Source organism: Wolffia australiana, chromosome 5 (genome assembly GCF_029677425.1).
Source record: "Wolffia australiana isolate 7733 chromosome 5, ASM2967742v1".
Lineage (NCBI taxonomy): Eukaryota > Viridiplantae > Streptophyta > Magnoliopsida > Alismatales > Araceae > Wolffia > Wolffia australiana.
The window spans coordinates 7,596,211-7,616,042 of record NC_135839.1 but is presented as its reverse complement, the minus strand read 5'-3'; the positions used below and the strand labels follow the sequence as shown (position 1 = coordinate 7,616,042).

The window sequence follows — 19,832 nt, the reverse complement described above, 5'->3', positions numbered from 1 at the left end:
TCTCTCCCATACACATTCTCTGTCTCTCTGCCTCTCTCATTCTCTCTCTCTCTCTGCCTCTCTCATTCTGTCTCTCTCTCTATTTGCCTCTCTTATTCTCTCTCTCTTTGCCTCTCTCTCTGCCTCTCTCATTTTCTCTCTGCCTCACACTCTCTCTATTTGTCTCTGTCTCTCTGCCTCTCTTATTCTCTCTCTGCCACTCTCTCTCTACCTGTCTCTTTCTCTCTGCCTCCCTCTCTCTATCTCTCTCTCTCTTCCTCTCTCTCTTTGTCTCTTTCTCTCTGCCTCCCTCTCTCTCTCTATCTGTCTCTTTCTCTCTGCCTCTATCATTCTCTGCCACTCTCTCTATGTGTCTTTCTCTCCGCCTCTCTCTCTGTCTCTTTCTCTCTGCCTCCCTCTCTCTCTCTCTCTCTCTCTCTCTTCCTCTCTCTCTCTCTGTCTCTTTCTCTCTGCCTCCCTCTCTCTCTCTCTCTCCCTCTCTCTCTATCTGTCTATTTCTCTCTGCCTCCCTCTCTCTCTATCTATTTCTCTCTCTTCCTTTCTCTCTATCTGTCTCTTTCTCTCTGCCTCCCCTCTCTCCATCTCTGCCTCCCTCTCTCTAACTCTCTCTCTCTCTCTCTCTGTCTCTTTCTCTCTGCCTCCCTCTCTCTAACTCTCTCTCTCTATCTGTCTATTTCTCTCTGCCTCCCTCTCTCTAACTCTCTCTCTCTATCTGTCTATTTCTCTCTGCCTCCCTCTCTCTCTATCTATTTCTCTCTCTTCCTTTCTCTCTATCTGTCTCTTTCTCTCTGCCTCCCCTCTCTCCATCTCTGCCTCCCTCTCTCTAACTCTCTCTCTCTCTCTCTGTCTATTTCTCTCTGCCTCCCTCTCTCTCTATCTATTTCTCTCTCTTCCTTTCTCTCTATCTGTCTCTTTCTCTCTGCCTCCCCTCTCTCCATCTCTGCCTCCCTCTCTCTAACTCTCTCTCTCTCTCTCTCTGTCTCTTTCTCTCTGCCTCCCTCTCTCTAACTCTCTCTCTCTCTCTGTCTCTTTCTCTCTGCCTCCCTCTCTCTAGTTCTCTCTCTCTCTGTGTCTCTTTCTCTCTGCCTCCCTCTCTCAAGCTCTCTCTCTCTCTCTGTCTCTTTCTCTCTGCCTCCCTCTCTCTCTCTTCTCCTCTCTCTGTCTTTTTCTCTCTGCCTCTCTCTGTCTCTTTCTCTCTGCCTCCCTCTCTCTATCTCTCTCTTTTCCTCTCTCTCTCTCTATCTGTCTCTTTCTCTCTGCCTCTCTCATTCTCTCTCTATCTGTCTCTTTCTCTCTGCCTCTCTCATTCTCTCTCTATCTGTCTCTTTCTCTCTGTCTCTCTCATTCTCTCTCTATCTGTCTCTTTCTCTCTGTCTCTCTCATTCTCTCTCTATCTGTCTCTTTCTCTCTGTCACTCTCATTCTCTCTCTGCCTCTCTCTCTCTGTCTCTTTCTGTCTACCTCCCTCTCTCTATCTCTCTCTTCTCCTCTTTCTCTCTCTTTATCTGCCTCTCTCTCTCTCTCTCTTTCTGCCCTCCTCTCTATCTCTCTCTCTCTTCCTCTCTCTCTATCTGCCTCACTCATTTTCTCTCTGCCACCCTCTATTTATCTCTCTCTATCTTCCTCTCTCTCTCTCTCTCTCTGTTTGCCTCTCTAACTCTCTCTCTAGTTCTAAGCTACTAGTGAGACCAGTTTCAACTGAGAACCTGATTCTCAGTCTGTAATCGCGAAGAATGTCCGCGACTGATCCCTAGCAAAAGTCGATCTCGATCAGTCAGCATTCGGAACGCGTCGATTTCTGCAACTCGATCGCATCATCTCTCCGGAGATGTACGTTCTTGCGGTGATCGCATCCCGGCTATAGCCCTAATTCATGTCCGATGGCGATGAGAGGCGTGGATTTCAAGTGGTGAGTCCAGATTCTAGTTTGCTTGACTCGCAACGATCGCGAATATGTGGTTTTATCTGAAAAATCCTTGATTCTGCAGGTACGATGGCTTCTTCCTGTCAATGCTCGCGACCAGCGTGTATCCTCTGTGTTGTATAGGCCCTGATTGATTAGACTAGAGTTTTCGACCCCTCGTCTTACTCTGTGCGCGTCCATTTCTCTGAATTGCATATTGAGAATCGGGATTCACCTAAAATTTTCTATGATGAATCCTGAGAATCTCATTTATCATAGTGGAGTCTGGTAGAATTCATGTTTTATACGCGCTCGTGTTTAAGCTTTCATTATGGATATTTTGAACCTTTAAACCTTAGAATTATTGTTTCGATCAATTATTGTTCACTTAAAATTTTCTATGATGAATCCTGAGAATCTTATTTATCAGAGTGGAGTTTGATAGAATTCATGTTTGATACGCGCTCATGTTTAAGCTTTCATTATGGATTTTTTGACCCTTTAAACCTTAGAATTATTGTTTCGATCAACTGGAAGCGTTATCATCTGTGCACCCATCCGTTGCACATCTGGATCGTAGTAAGTTTCACCTTTTGGAGTATTTTCGACTTTATAACTTGTGTTTCCTAGTGTCATTTTTCCTTCTTATTTTCTAAAATATAAGACTTCTCTGTACATTTCAGGTTGACTACACAGCTGTCTTTATTTTTAGGCTTCTTATGTTCTTTGACAATGGTTTGGCCGCAGGAATGGGTTTGTAAGTGCTGACACCGAATCATAATTTTTTTTCTTTTTAACTATTTATTGCTCGCCTGACATTCTTGTCCTTTGTAGCAACACCTAGCGTTTGCCATCCTTGATGATGATGATGATAATGATTGAGTGCTATAATGATGATGATGACAGTGTCAAAAAATTGTCATCGTGCATCGTTTGCATGTTTATTAGGATGCCAATCTGGACATTGTCATCATCACCGTCATAACACGTGCCTGTGACAATGGCGACGACTATGATTTCTGGTTGACGATGACGAGTTTGTCCTGGTACGGCAACACTAGCCACATTCCGAGTGGGAATCTGATTTACTGTATTTTATGATGTAAGCAGGAGAAATTGCCCTTCCGCCCTAGAAAATAGTACAGTTAAATGCTCTTCACAATTGAATTGCTTAGTTTATTGAAATAGGCACCTCCATAGTGATAACATCAACAGATCATGAAGATATCATTCAAATAACTGAAAATTGTGTTTTGAGTGTGGGTATATGTAACTTTGATTTTTTGCGAAAGGACTCTCATTCAAAGAACTCTTTTCCCACTTCAAAAACATACTATCAGGGATCTTGGCTGGCAGCAAAGATATGCTCGATTCTGTGGAAGGATCGTGGTTCTTTCTGTTCTTGTTCTCATCCTTTACCCGTTTCTCTGGGTTTGGACAATTATTGGAACATTGTGGTTTGCAAGTGCTAAAAGCTGTGTAAGTCAGTCTTTACTAATCATGCTTAAACCTCGAACATTGTCTTGTGCAGCTTGAATGCTCACAAACTCTTCATGTTCTTATCAATTTAGCTTCCGGAGGAAGGCCAAAAGTGGGGATTTCTCATTTGGCTTCTATTCAGCCATTGTGGCCTTGTGTGTCTTGGATGCATTGCCATTGGGAAGGTGTTTACTAACCCAAATCCCTTGTGTTAGATCGTAAATCAAGATTTCAGCTATTTATCTGATGTTTACCGTTGATCCCTTTTTAAATTAGGCTTTCTGTATCTTTGACTTTTAAAGTGTCTTGAGACTATATGTTTAGTGTATTGTTTGCGTGTGTCATTTCATAGTTATTTAGTTTTATCTGTACAACTATATTTGCTTGTTATTGTCTATTATGTTCATTTTGTGTGCTTAGGGATAAGGTTTCTGTCAAGATCGACCTTGGAGGAGTAGAGACTCGTAGAAAGAAAAATAGACTGCAGTTTATTTCATTTACATTTAGAGATATATACAGTAACGTATTGGGCTAAATTAGTTATGACCCAATGTGGTTAAATTAGGCTTTCTATGTTGACAGTGGCTGATGCCACAAACTATATGCCACGCGTGACCTATCATGTGATTGGTTGTAAGCTGTTAAGACCTGCACCGATGCAGACAAATGGGTTCTGCATTCTCATCTTGGAGACTAGAACTTCATGTTGTTCTTAGGAGAGGCCTTTCGTTCGGAGGTCGGCAAGTTGCTGTTTGGTGTGGATGTAGGCGATCTCAATCAGGTGGCATTCTCATTTGTCTTTGATGAAATGACGATTGATCTCTGTTGGATTCAAGTGTTTACCAACTATGCTAAAAGCTATAACTGATAACAAGGGCTTTACTTTTTATCTTTAAGCATGATCTTGTGCTTTGACACTCCCCCACAAGACCTGTCTCTGGCCTATATATGGCCCGGACATGCAACATGTTGTTTCTGGGATTTGAACCTGGAACCTGGCTCTGATACCATGTTGGATTCAAATGCTGACCAGCTATGCTAAAAGCAATAGCTGATGGCAAGGGCGCTATTTGTCTTTTTTAAGCAGGATGCAGTACTTCAACAATCTCCACATGTTTGGTGTAGTTGTGCTGAACCAGATCATGTGGCAGACTAAGTGCAGACTTGTTTTCTTACAAAAGTGTGACAAGTTTAGCTGGAGGCAAGCCCAATTTGCAGAGGAGCCCTTGAATTCAAGGTGCTTCACATATCCCCTTCACGAGAGCACAAAATTCAGCTTCGGTGCTAGGGAGAGATTATCTCATAGGATAGAGCAGGGAGAAATTGAACTTCTTTTTGTGCCAGGTGATTAGATAATCACATAGGATAGAGCAGTATTTCATAGTAGATTTGCTATTGATCTGGGAACCCAAAAAATTATAGTCAGTTTAAACCTCAAGGTCTAACCGCTTATCCTGAGAGAATGTGAGACTAAGACCAGTAGTCCCTTTCAAGTATCAAAGTATCTGGCTAGCTGTCTGCACATGTTTCATTTAGGATGACGCATAAACTGACGAAGAACATTTACTGAACAACAGATCTTGGGCCATTAAGAGTGTGGTAGATAAGTTTACCAATAAGGTGCTAATACGTGTGAGTATCGTGTTAGGTTCATTGGTGTGTAGTTAAAGTTTAAGGTTTAATTCCATAGGAGTTGAGACAAGTTGGCACTGGAGATTGCCAGAATCATTTTGGAGATCGTACATTTATTTGTGCTGTGATAGAGTAATACCACTAGATGAGTGTTCCACCTTAGTGTGCAGGAAGTGGTCCTAAGCTTATTATGTCACTTTGTGTTCTTAATTGCTGGCTTTGAATTTCAATACCAACCGTTGAATTCTCGGTAATAATAACATTGTGTATGCAGTTGGTGGTAACCAAGTTGTTTTATGGCATGAGTGAATTATGAAACTAGACATGAAGGGAATGTTGAGTCTATAAAGTGCTTTACAAAGGAGAGGGATCTATCCTTGATGAGCTATCATAGTCCAGTGGGGGTTTCACATACGCCTCTTCGTTGAGGTGACCATGAAGAAAGGTATTTTTGACATCAAATAGGAGAAGACTCCAATTATGGATGAAAACCAAGGAAATGAGTTTCTGTATAGTGTTACGGGTCGAGTCTTCTGTCATCACCACAAAGCCTTAAGGGTTGAGTCGTCTTCAGTCCCTGTTGACTGGAAGGGAACTGTGGTTGAACCACTGGTGGAACAGGGAAAGGATCCCCGGTGATCTTCTGTGGGGTTCTGACAATGAACGGCCAGCCCAAGGCGGCTTTCTTCCTTTTGAACTTTTTGAACCGTATCTTCAGAATTTAGCTTCGGGGCAATGTGGCAGTGTTTGTATTCTTCCATCGATCATTGATTCCGCAATGAGCTTGGGGAGTAGGCTTTCTCAGCAACGGCAGAGAGCTGTCTTAGATTGTGCAATTTGGCAGTAAGCTGTCTTAGATGCTAACATCTCGAGTTTGTCATCCTCCTACCGGATCCTTCCAGTGCTCTGATGCCATGTCAAAATCAACCTTGTCTCAAGGGGATCAAATAGGAGTAGAGTCTCATGGAAGGAAAAATAGACCCCATTTTATTTCATTTACATTGAGATATATATATATATATACAGACTGTATAGGGCTAAAGTAGTCATGGCCTAATATGGAATTACAATGGCTATGTTAACGGTTAGCCGGGACCTCAAACAATGCGCCACACGTACCTATCACATGATAGGTCATAACCTGTGAACATTGTTAGGATACTGATAATATCTTCTCAGCCAAATATCTGATATTTATATATATAGCTATTCAAGTAGCAAGATCAATAAAAATAGCTGAGATTATTTCAGTAGAGCCAATGCTATCAATTCGCGAGGAGAAATTGATGGAGTGTGCAATACGATCAATCCCTTAAATCCAAGTAACAATAATCCAAGATTCTTGACGAACAATGTTCAGAGGAGATACAATGTCGAGAGAATACCAAATAACAACTAGATATAATGTGGAACCTCCGTGGAAGGAGGATGGGGTAGAGAGTGCCATCCGGATCGGACCGACAGCCGCGCCTGGAGAATCTCCTGTCTCTCTGAACTTCCGCAACTAACTTCTCGATGCCGTCTCCTAGCTCCCCCTTTTCTTTATATTGATTCTTCTATCCTTCCCGCTCTTATTCTGTTATTCTCACGTGTCGGTCAGTTCGCACGTGCGGAGTCATTTTCCCTCCTTCGCTTTGTTTGGTAAGTCCTGGCTCGTTGCTTATCAAACAGTTTCTTTTCTTCCTCTTGTTCACCAGTCATTTCATGCTGTCTTTTCTGAATATAGAGGGGAAGCTTGTTTTCACTCTTTACTTTAATATTACTTTGTTTCACATGTAAGTTTTAAAATTTAGTGTTCGAGTTATTGTCCTCTCTTGCATTTCTATGTCCTAGGAAGAGGTTTTGTAGTCTTCTACTTTAGGAGCAAGATTCTTTCTTGCAAGAAAACGAAATCAATTCCACATTCCCGGTTTCCAGAAAAATGTTCTAGTAGTCTTATTAAGTTTACTCAACACGTATAATTTTATGAGAGTTTACATATTTCCTCAAACAGTATTCTAAATTCTGCCTGTAACCTTTTTAAATTTGCAAGCGAATCCGTCACGTTGATTTTGTTTTCGTCCTATCTATTTCCACAGTGGCTGGCACGAAGGAAAGCACACATGCAACGTGCACAACACGGAATCCCGGTGTCAGAGTTTGGGGTGAAATTCCTATTCTACTCTCATGTCAACATTGACCAAATTCTCATGCTTGACTTTGACTGATTTTGACTTTATGGGCTAGGTGCTCGTGGACATGATACGGGTGCCCGAATGGACGTTCGAGATCGCTGGCCAGGAGCTGAGAGGGATGGGTCAGGACACGGCCTATCATCCTGGTCTTTATCTCACGGCCACCCAGGTGACGTCAGCCCTAATTGTCTTCTCTTCTGTGGCGTTGACTTCTGTGGCGTTGACTCTGGTTTATGCTGGCTCAGAGAGAAGCAGTCGAAGCGCTGATCCAGGAGCTGCCCAAGTTCAGGCTAAAGGCTGTCCCCACAGACTGCAATGAATGCCCTATCTGCCTGGAGGAATTCCGAGTGGGAAATGAGGTAATAGAATCACTCTTCTCTCTCATTCTATTTTTGTTTTCAAAAAAATAAAATAAAACTCTCTTTCTTTCCTCTTAGTTTTCTCTCCGTTCTGTTCTCTCTTTTTGTCTCTTTTCACACTCTCCGTCGGTCATTATTCTGGATCATATCGCTCTTTTCTCCATATTTCTCTATATATAATGCTCTCTCTCTTTCTCTCTTTTTCTGTTCCCTTCGTCTCGTTCTCTCTCTGTCCATGTCTTTGTCTTTGTTCTGTGTCCCTATTCTCTATTTCTTACTCTCTACATCCCTCTTTTTTTCTCTCTGATCTCTTCCTCCGTCTCTTTCTGATCAATCTACTCGATTATCTTCTTCACTTTCTTTTCAATCGGCATCTTTTTATTCTCCATGTATTTTCCCTCTCAATCTCTCTTCAATCTCTACTGTCACTCATTCTCTCGCACGGTTTCTCTATCTCCCTCTGGCATCTTTCGTCGCTTAAGCCACATTATGATTTTCTCCTTGGCAAATCTCTCTCTCGCTTCCCAAGTAACCCTTCACAAGCTGGAAATGTCGTACCTTTTCTTTTTCTAATTAAACTTCTGTTCATCTATCTCTCCCTCTTTCAATTTATCTTTCTTTCCATCTACCTCTCTCTAGCACACTTTTCCCTACCACTGTATCTATCATCTCACTATAGATATACCTGTCTCTATCTATCTCTCTCTATCCAATTCTCTCTCAATCTCTCCGTCTCCCCCTCTCTTTCCCTTTTTCTCTAATTCTCTCTAACCTTCTCCATCTCTCTCTCTATAATTCTCTGTAGCTCTCTCTACCTTTGCCTTTCTCCCTCTATCTACCTCTCTCTCCATCTTTGCCTGCCCCATTTTCCCTATTATCTCTCTCTCTCTCTCATGTCTCCCTATGCATATACATCTCCCTTTATCTCTACCAATCTTTCTATCTCTATCTCTGGGGGCCACATAGAAAGTTGGTTGATGTGCTGTTGTAGGTGCATCTCTATTTTTCTGCATCTTTCCCTCTCTCTCTCACACACTCTCTTTCTCTTCCCTATTATCTTTCTCACTTCTCTCTCTCTCTCTCTCTCTCTCTCTCTCTCTCTTTCTCTCTCTTCCTGTATCTTATCTCTCTCTCTTTGGGGATGCTTTAAGTGGAATGATGTGTCCTGGTGTGCTCAGGTGAGGGGGCTACCATGCGCGCACAACTTCCACGTGGCATGCATCGACGAGTGGCTGCGGCTCAACGTCAAGTGCCCGCGCTGCCGCTGCTCCGTCTTCCCCCACCTCGACCTCGCCGCTCTCTCTCACCTTCCCTCCCACCCTGAACCTGACCCCAACCCGGAACCACCGGCCACGTCTTCACCTGCCCACCACATCACCCTGCCGCCGCCACGTCTACGTGGCCTCCTCTCTCGTCTCTACCCCCACGGTGCACCCGCCCCTCTCCAACAACCTCCCACGTCAGTCGTCGTCCTCGTCGATCCCTTCCCACTCTCCATGCACCCTCCTCGTGCTGGCCCTTGACGTCTCTTTGTGCCTCTCCCACCACTCTTAGTGAATGTATGATTGACGTTGACGGGTCAGAAGACGGCGTTGACGGGTATTTTTTTAAAAGAGAAAAGAATGAGTGAGAGAGAAATGGGAGTTGAATGAGAGATATATTTTAGGTTTGGCACGTTGACGACTTGTTGACCGTTTGTCAACAAGGTTTATTTTAAGTGAGAATTGTTATTTTTCTCTGGAAGCAAGAGAGATGAGAGGGAGTCTGGGAGGGGAAAAAATAACAAATTTCATTAAGAAATACACTTTGTTGACAACCATCAACCACTCATCAAAGGAGGCAGGAGGTGCCGACCTATAATATTTATCTTACATTTTTCTATATATATCTCTCTCTCTTTCCAGATATACACTCAGCAGAAACTAGTCACACTTTCTTCTTCTAGTCTAGTTATTATCAATAGGATTAACTTTTTCTTCTTTAAATACTCAAACATGGTCGGATTCTCCTCCCTCTAAAGTACTCTAACTCTAAAAAGATCTTAAGCATAGGACTTGGGATGAGTGGATTGGATGAGCCATGCCTAGACCACAGAAATGTGGATAGTTCATGCAAAAAAAGTGAAATTCCAAGGAGTTACCATGATATCCATTACATTTACCCCTTGACACCACTTAGTTGCCCTCTTCAGGTTCCATTTGGTCCTTTAAACCATTTCACTCTTCTTAACTGCTCTCTCCTTAGCCCATATATCCTAGCTCTATCAGCCCATTTCACAATACTCATCAACAAGTAAAACTTAATTTCCTCCACACACTTATATTATTATAAATCTATGAGAAACAAGCTACTAGAGTTGAAACAAGTATAGAACTAGTATATAAATTCCCATAAATTCATCAAGTTTGAATCCAAAGGACATGCATAGGCATGGGATGCATGAAAATGATAAAATCACATGTGAGCATACTTCCAGTAGACTAGGGATAAAATCATAAGAATCAGACTATTAATTCATGAAGGCCCATGTAAACTTCATATTATCATGTGCTCACAGATTTTTAGAGTGAATGAGACCTGTAAGTTTAGGTGTCTTTGGAGCTGCATTAGGGAGATTTCACCAACATATTCTTTTATGAAGTAATTGAAGCTAATTTTAAAATACGTGATTACAGCTAGGATTATCTTCCTACTAATGTGGTAAATCAGTCCATTCATATATTAATAATACAATAGATCTCTAGAGATTTCTTTTATCATCACACTTTCAAAGAAGTTGGAATGAAAATTACATTTATACTTCTTTAAACATAGATTATCTTTTTATCGAATAAATAAACATTTTTACCAAAAAATATTTTTATGAATGGGCTTCCAACAATTCACAATGTGGATGATAAAATAAAATAAAAAAGCATGCGATGGCTTACGGCCCGACGAGTGACAAATTTCTTACCGTTCATGTCTTTGTGATTAAAGCTAGATGACTTTATAGACCCCGTTTCCATTATATTTTTCAGAAAAGTATGCAGTCTTTAATAATTCCAAGTTAAGTCATCTATATCATTAATTAAAAGTCTTTAAAGAATAGGAAGAAACCCACATTGTTTCTTTATCTGAAAAATCAATTTGGGGGTGTTGAGACCACATAGTATAGGCATGTGATTTCAGGAGGAAAATTAATGCATAAAAATGGGCTTCATTAAGAAATATAAAATATTCAAGATGATAATATATTCAAGGTATATAATACTTAAAAATATTAGTAATAATTATGCCATGGATTTTCTCATATAATTATCCTAATCAATACATTAATTTATAAATATATTGGCCATAAGTAATCACCTTATTCCAAACAAACAACCAATCGTCCAAAATTAGAATTAACTAATGAAATAATATTTGAGTTTCAAGGATTCTCAAAATCATTTGATGCTCTCTTATGAAACATATGTATCTTTATTTTACGTTGAAATTTCATTGTGTTGGAGCACACAATTTGAAAATAAATAACATATATTCTTGATATGAAATATATTGTCTAGCCTCCTATTTTAAATTATTTTGCATTGTAAAGTCCTTCTGAAATATAAAAAATAATGAAGAAATGATTCTTATTAAGTATTTCAAATATCTAACCAAGGATTTTAGTTAAGATAATCAATTAACCACAAATAAGACACATAAAATTACATTCATGTTTCATTAAGTTAAATACCTGCATTATACTAGTGCCAATATCTTTGCACCTTCAAAATATATGAAACAGTTGTAGAAAGTATAAAGTAAAGATATTTAAGCATAAATATATGAATATGTTTGAATATCTGGTGATGTAGATACTTTGAAAGGATGGATATCTAATTCCAAAAAAAGACATTTTGGTGAATAACATATGTGGAGGTTGTAATATCCCTTGAGTATAATTAAAATTTTAATGGTCCTAAATATACTTGCGTAAGCTTAGTATCTATGATTCACGAAGGCAATGCACCAAACTTGGGTGGTATTAAGATTAGGAGAGGACATAGAGATGAAGAAATAGATTGATTGATAGATAGAGAGATTATCTTGTTGGACTTTTCATATTAAAGATGTTACAAACAAAAGATAAATTAAAGAGTAACTTTTAGTTGAGAAATTTGTGTCAAAATAAAAAAACAACAATTTTATTTTAACAATCTAAAACCAGAAAATTATATATAATGGATGATAAATATAGGATCATAATGTGAAGTTATTTTGTAATATCAACCTTATGGATTATAACTGATTTGACTTGATAATAGGCCACCTTATTGGGAATGTGTATGTTGATAATATGTCCCACCGTGTACAACACTTTGTAACCCATTTATTTTACTACTTACCAGGGAAGGCGGATTTGAGTTAATCAGTATTGGATTATTTGAGTTTCCTAACTCACAAACTTTTTTGCCCACTTGGTTGGCAAAGAGTGTGGTAGTTATTTTTATTTAATATTTGTGTGTAATTATTAATAATATCATAATATTTAATGCCTAGAAGAACAACAATGTGGTCCCATAATAATATCAAATAAGGCTTAATATTTGTGTGTAATTATTTTTATTTAATAAACTAATTTTGGTTTTTCATACTTAATAATCCCCATTTAGTCTTAAAATTTTTAAATCCCAAAATATCATTAAGTCCTCATTATTTTATTTTATGAACTTATGAATGGATTACGAATTTCGACCCAATTGAATCTGAGTCAAGTTGATGCATTCTCCCGTTTCATTTGAGTTTCATTAAAATACACAAATTTTGTAAATTGAATTTTAAATTTCTTTTGTTGAATTAGAAAAGAGGAAGTTCCCATGCCACGACCTGGTTCATAATGGAAAGCCAAATATTAATGGAGTAAGAGGAAAAATCCAACTTAAACCTCTAGAGAAACCATATAAAAGAGACATGTTTTGTTGAACAAACTCCATAATTTGAGTCTGGAAGCTACTTTATTATTTTTAAATGGATAAAATGTGCATAAAGACTAAAATTAAAAACATATCAAGCCCCTAATTAGTTCCAAGGGATAAGAATAATGGGGCTCCTCGATTTGGACTTCTTTCCCGCTTCTTTCCCTCCTCTTTATAAGATCTTGAAATTGGTAGCCCAGCAGAGGCATGCCAAGTGAAACAGTATTTTATTAAGATCTATTATTGTTCCTCAAGAGTGTGAAGTATATAATAAAAGATGTGCAGTCAAGAAGTTGGAAAGGCACACCAAATAGGCCTTTATTCGGCATGCCAAAGAGGCTAAAATTTTTTTCCCTTCTCGAATACCTTTTTTCCTGTATTCCAACACATGATGCCATGCTTAAAAAATCCTCATGTAGCAAAATCTACAACTGATTTAGTGCACCACACAATGCCACCAGAAAAGTATATTCCTGTTCATGTGCAACCACCAAAAGATCACTCAAATGCTTGTGTGATTTACATTTTTGGTTCCATACTGAATATAAAAAAACCAAACCAAATCGAAGAAAATATAGATTATCTATTTTTAATTATTTTTCTATAAAAATTTGAAAAATCTATCTATTTTAAGTAAGCTCTCTAAAATTAAAATAATCCTCAAAACTCTTGTTCATAAATATTCAAAAATTTATGTTTTTATCACTTTGGATAATATATAAATTATATTTCTCTAGTTTCATTTTTTAATTGATAATTATTAAAAATATCTGAATATTCCACAAAATATAAAATACTTTAAAATATCATGAAAGACTTATTAACTGAAATTCACTTTTTCAATACTCTCTGTTTGTGGGTTTGATTATTACTTACCCTAAGATTTTTTAAGGATGTTATTGTGAAATTTTATGAATAAATCAAAACCTTAAAAGGGCCTCTTTAACCCTAATTCATGTTGTATTGTCCCACATATGCTCAATTGAAAATTAATGTCCTTTAAAAATCTTAGGGTGAGTAATTATCAAATCCACAAACATCTTAGGGTGAGTAATAATCAATTGAAAATTAATGTCCATCCAAATTATTGCTTGGCTTTACTGGCAGTGTGAGCCGATAGAGGTGACAAGGGATGTAGGCTTGACAAACATTGTTTGCTCATCTTTTTGGTGTTATGGATCTCCGGAATTGGGCATGCCTTCTGATTCTCCTGGAAGAACAATACAACTTTATTATTATGAAAAATCCTTGCCTGAAGTCTTATTTACCATTGGAATTGAGTTCTGAAAATTTTTACAAAGAGGAAGTGGGTTATGATAAGCCTAAAAATGATGTGTAAATACATCGTTGATTGCGCTTTTAGACTTATGCAATAAAATTTTATAAATACCCTTAATCACTAAATGCAGTGTATAGAGTAAGCAAGGGATCGAACCACTGGGAGACAACAAACAAGAATTTTTATCCAATTTTTAACAAATTAATTCAAGAATGCATTAATTTTGCAATTAATAAACCTTAATGATATTTAATTATGTTTTTAATTAATCAAATTTAAGTAAAAACTTAATTTTGATATTAAATATCTTCGGTCAAAACAGTCAAGATTGTTCAATTTTAATCATCAGATCAGATTAATTTGACTTATTAATTTCCCAATTATTATAAAATTTTAAGACAATTTTTATTAATTAAAATTGGGAATTAATATTCAAGAAGGGATTTTTGAAATTGGACTTCAAGATGGATGAACTTTTTGATGAAATTTTATATTTAGGTTTTTTATATATTAAATTAAATATCCAAACAATCAATTTTGAAATCTAGACAGATAAAATAGACGAATTAACCTAGAGAGAGAAAATAAAGAATTTAGGGGAAAAGTGAAATACGACCCTAATTTAAAAATCTAAAAATGCAGAATTATTTCAAATATATTTAAAATTAAAGATTAAAAATCAGATATCAATTCCGACTCAAATTTCAATGCTAATTTCATTCAAAAACACTTCTAGGGTATGTACATTTCGCCCATGCCAAGGCGTTTTAGATCTCCCAAGAAGAAGTTCAAAATACAAACCATAAACTTACAACTTTGAATGCAGAATCAAGATCTGTCGACTTCCAAAGCAACTCCGATGTCCTTCCTGGCCAAATCCTTGGGGAGAGTTTCAAAAAGTTGATTTCGCCTTTTTCCAGAGCTCTATTTAAAGATCCATATCTGGATTGTAGATGGGGAAAAGACAAACATGCCCTCAAAATTTCAGCTCAAATGGACCGCTAGATCTCAAGATATCGTCGTTTTATTGAGGATTAATCCTAGCCATTGGATTAATATATCTCTCCTCCAAGAAGCTAGGAAATAACATTTTCTGATTGGTTGTTGCATTTTTTATCATTTTCCCCCTTCTCGGATCACGTTCTGACATGTCATTGTCCGCATTTGTAGCGCGCAATCATTGGATAATTGATGCTCCCAATCTTTAGCCAAGTATTTTAAGCCCTGTAAAGAAATATTTCTTCAATGAAATGAGGTTAAATACCATATAAAAATAATGCAATTTTTTTTTATTGGCAAAAAACACGGTGCCGGGTACGGCCAACCGTACGGTTGTACCCGTAGATCGATCCAGCCGTGTCCTGGACGCCACCCAGGGGGATTTCATTTATAAAGTGAAGTGTTTATAAATGTTTATAGGCGTGGAGCGAGTATAAATATCCCAATTACACTCGGATCCCACTCGTCCACGCCCATGTGCAAGAAAGGAAACAATAAATAAGTGATACCTTGTAGGTGCTCAGAGAAGAGCTCACGTCAACGCCTCACACGAGCCCCCCGCATGATGATGGTGGAGAGATAGTGGAGCTATCCCCGCCTTTAACAAGTGCATCGATGAAGGGCATGGCGAGGACCTCATCTGATGTGGGCGCAGTCCACCCCACTGTCGTGATCGTCGGATCAGGCATGAGCGCTCCCAACTCGAGTGCTCCACGTGATCCGCCACTCCCGCGGGGCCTCCTTCAAAAGTGTGCGGCGCGTGCGGAGGTTCGGTGAGCCGAGAAGTTCGAAGGCATCCCCTAGCGGTCGGAGGGAGCTCTTGCTAAGAAAGGAAAAGGGAGAAAGGGAGTTGTGTGTGTACCGCGTGGTTGGCGAAGGCATCTGCTGTCTGGTTGTCTTCTCGCAACTGATGACAAATGCTAGTTATGCGAGGGCGGCACCGCATGATGTCTTGCCATACACGGTGTAGTCACCATTGGGAGCATGTACCTGCACGAAGCATGTCGACTAACACCTGTGAGTTGATAAGCCGAAAAATCACGAAAAATCACGTAAAATTATGCAATAAATTTATAATTCCCTTAATTACTAAATAAGAATATAGAGCAAGCAAGGGGTCGATCCGCAAGGAGGCAAAAATTCAGAATTTTCAAACAATTTTTATGAATCAAGTCAAGTAATTTTGAATTTTGCAATATTTAATTCAATTAATATTAAATAATATTCTTAAAATAATCAAAATTAAGTAAAACTTAATTTTGATTTCGGTCAGATAATTCCAGATAAGAATATTATTATTATTTTAAGCTCATAAAAATATAAATTATTAATTTCCCAATTTAATAAAATTTATAATAATTTTCAGAATTAAAATTGGGAATTTAATAATCAAGAAAGTGATTTTTGAATTGGAGTTCAAAATGGATGAATTTTCGGTTCAAATTTTATTTTTGGGTTTTTTATATATTAAATTAAATTCCTAAACAATAAAAACCGAAATCTAGAGAGAGAAACAAATCAAATTAACCTAGAGAGAGAAAGTGAAGAAATTGGGGAAAGCCCCAATTTCGACCCTAAATTAAAAATGTAATGGAGCAGAAATGTCCTAAAATGATTAAGAATTAATTATCAAAAGTCAGATCTTGAATTCAAATCAAAAAGAAGTGCTGATGCATTCAAAACATGAATCTAGGGCATGTACATTTCGCCCATGCCAAGGCGTTTTTGAATCGTTCTACAATATGATCAAATACAATTCAGAAACTTACAAATTTGATAAAGAGATCCAGATCTGACGACTTCCAGAATGCCTCCTGTGTCGTTCCTGGCCAATTGCTTGGGGAGAGCCTCCAAAAGTGAATTTTGCCTTTTTTCTGACCTCTATTTAAATATCCAACCGTCTAGATTGTAGAGGAGGAAAAGACGAACCTGCCCTCAAAATTTCAGCCCAATTGGAGTTGTAGATCTCAAGATATCGCAGTTTTAGTGAGATCAAATGTGGGCCGTTGGATCTCTTTTATTTTCTCTAAAAAATCGGAATTTCCTATTGGCTGGGCTTGATTTTCTCGCTTTCCGTGTTTCGGGACACGTGCACCCTCGTTGTCCGCGTCGGCCGCACTTTTTTGCTGGTTTTTAAGAAAACAGAAAAGGACAAAATAGTGCTTTTTTCGCTTGGTTAGAAGAGAGAGAGAGAAAAAGAAAAAAAATCATTGTTTTAAATAAACGCCAATGATCGGCGTCGATTTCCGCGTACGCGGAAATCGACGCCATTTGGCATCTTTTAATTTAACAAAGTACGTCGGTGGCCGCGTGCAATATGCATCTCTCTTTGTTTTATTTTATTCTCTCTCTCTTCTGTTTTTTTTTTTTAATCTCTCTCCTCCTAGCCGCTTTTCCTGACTTTTCTATCTTCTCTCTCTTCCGCCTTTGTTTTCTCTCTCCTCTCTAGCCGCTCTTTCTGACTTTTCAAATCTCTCTCCTCCTATTAAATATCTTTTCTTCTCTCTCCTCTCTAGCCGCTCTACTCTCTCTCCTCTCTCTTCCGCTTTTCTCTCTCTCTCTTTTAATCACTCTATTTGACTTTTCCTATCTCTCTCCTCTCTTCTCTCCTTTCTTATTTAATTAATATATCCCTTCATTCGCCCGAATTTCGGGCGAATGACGTGGATATTCATTTTAAATGCATTTAAAATGCAAAATAAATAATCAATATATTATTTAATTAAATAAAAATCATTTCTTGCCTAAATAATGGTCAAAAAAATTCAGAAAAATTCATAAAAATATGGGAAAAATTCAGAAAAATCAGGAGATGATTTACTGACCTTAAACCAAGCAAATAAAATCATGTAAAAATATTTCTTCACTGAAACAATGTCAAATTCCATGTAAAAAATGATAAAAAATATGAAATAATAGAAAAACGACATGTTAACTGATTTCAATGAGTTTTATCATGATAACATGCAAATATGACCATTAAAACACATAAATAGAATGTATAATTCAGTAATTAAGTATATTAATTTGCATGTTATCATGAGTCCGATTATACGATGATATTATGAAGGTTTCGTTCCTCGCAGAGGAGTAAACCATCACTTATCGCCATAGCTTCTGCTATTGTGTCAGTTTTTACGCCAGAGAGAGATGAGAAAGCAAAGAGAATACTACATGTATGATCCCAGAGGATACCACCTTCCCCTGCTGGCCCCGGGTTCCCTTTGGACGCACCATCCACATTCAGTTTGAGGCTGCCAATTGGAGGTGGGTGCCAATGGATGACCTGTAGCTGAATTCAGATAGGGGCAAGGGTCACCGGAATGCCCCAGGCACGAAGGAGATCGCATCCGAGTGCTGAGCTGCAGTCGTGAGTGGGAATGAGATGGTGGATGCGTCGTATCCTCAGTTTGACGCGACGCATGATATCCACGGTGCGCATGGGAATCCCTGTAAAACGAGAAGAATTTCGCCCCTGCGCATGGGAGTCCCTACAAAAATACTGTAAATTTAGAAATAAAAATAAAATCAAAATGTATATCATTTATCTCCATTTGTATATGATAACATGCAAATATGGTCATTAAAACACATAAATATAATGTAAAATTCATCAATTAAACATATTAATTTGCAAGTTATCAGGTCAGGCCAAGCCTAGTGATGAGATGGAATGTATGGTTAAAGATTGCCGCCCGCGGCTTGGAGTTTGTGGTATTAATGAAGGAGGAAAACAGAGAAAATGTTATCTTCTTAGATCTCATTGAACTGTTCAAATACACGGAATAAGTAGTTTTTCCCCCATTTTCTCCTACCTTAACCACTTTCACACTGTTCTGCTAAATTTACAAGTTGGTTAAGAGTTCCAATTTTTTGGGTTGATAAATTTCAGGTCTGTTCATTTATTAATTCATATCTTACATTCGAACTGCTTATTGTAATTAATACATTGTTTATATGATTTGGTATTTTCTTAGATCTCATTGAACTGTTCACAGTCATGGAATAAGTAGTTTTTTCCCATTTTCTCCTACCTTAGCCACTTGCACATTGTTATGTTAAAATTACAAGTGGGTTAAGCCTTCCAATATTTTGGACCAATAAATTTGAGGTTTATTCATTTATTAATTCATATGTTACATTCTGTCTGCATATATAATTGAGACATTACTTATATGATTTGTTCATTTGTTTTGGTGCCAAAATTCTTTTATAAATCTGACTTGTCAATTGACAAGTCTCATACCTCACATCTGATCATGCATGTGGAGCCCATTAAGTGGCCGGATTCTCTTAAGGAAAAGCCAGAACTGCCCATAAACTATTTAATAAATAAGAAAAATTTCCATTTCTCTGGAGATAATTTAAGCTTAAATTAATCCAATTTTCTACGGTTCTTGCCAGTGGAGAGAACGATATAGTTCAAAAAATAAGAGTACTTAATTTAAAAAATAGCATATCTGTTACTAATGGCAATTCCGTAATTTTCGTGCTAAAGGCTGGGGTATATAAAGGTGGTGCGTTGTGACGGCAACTGCAGTTGAGCAAAAGTATCTGCCACTTTCTCTCTCTTTCTTTCTCTCTCTTCAGCTCTGGCTTTTGCTTGGTAGAGGCGACGAAGGGAAAGTCGGCCTTGCTCTTGGAAGATCGAAGCTTAAGCGATTGATGTATTTGGGTGTTTTTTGGGAGCGCTGAAGCTAGATCTTGTGAAATCTGGCTTTTATTTGGATGTCTGAGAGCCGAATTTCTCTGTTCCACGCCTTGTATTTTGCGAATGTCAGTTTTTTTTCTTTTCTTTTTGAAAGAGCGTCATTCTGGAGGAATCATTGGTCAGTAAATTGCAGTATTTGAGTGGCCGACAGATCTGATTTCTTTTGTTTTTTCCGATTTTTGCGTTTCCGATGTTTGCGTAATGCTACATCATGCTTGAGAGACTGTACAGATTGACCTATGTGGAGGCGATTATGCAATATGGCTCGTGTTTCTGAGTATCACTTGTGATCTGAGATAATTCTTCAAAGAAAATTCGGAGTTGTGATGACGTTTATTTTGGAAGTTATGAGTC

The 19,832-nt window shown here is 38.0% G+C and overlaps 1 protein-coding gene across 1 annotated transcript; it reads left to right on the top strand.

The window, feature by feature from the left end:
• The first annotated feature begins 1,556 nt into the window (after positions 1 to 1,556).
• SIS3 (SUGAR-INSENSITIVE 3) lies at positions 1,557 to 9,280 on the top strand. Its single transcript, XM_078575609.1, has 10 exons — positions 1,557 to 1,908; positions 1,988 to 2,026; positions 2,415 to 2,481; positions 2,586 to 2,659; positions 3,243 to 3,381; positions 3,474 to 3,566; positions 7,092 to 7,157; positions 7,240 to 7,356; positions 7,433 to 7,546; positions 8,725 to 9,280. Exons 1-10 carry the CDS (start codon positions 1,880 to 1,882, stop codon positions 9,067 to 9,069), a joined length of 1,083 nt encoding a protein of 360 aa, XP_078431735.1. The 5' UTR covers positions 1,557 to 1,879; the 3' UTR covers positions 9,070 to 9,280.
• The last annotated feature ends 10,552 nt before the right edge of the window (positions 9,281 to 19,832 follow it).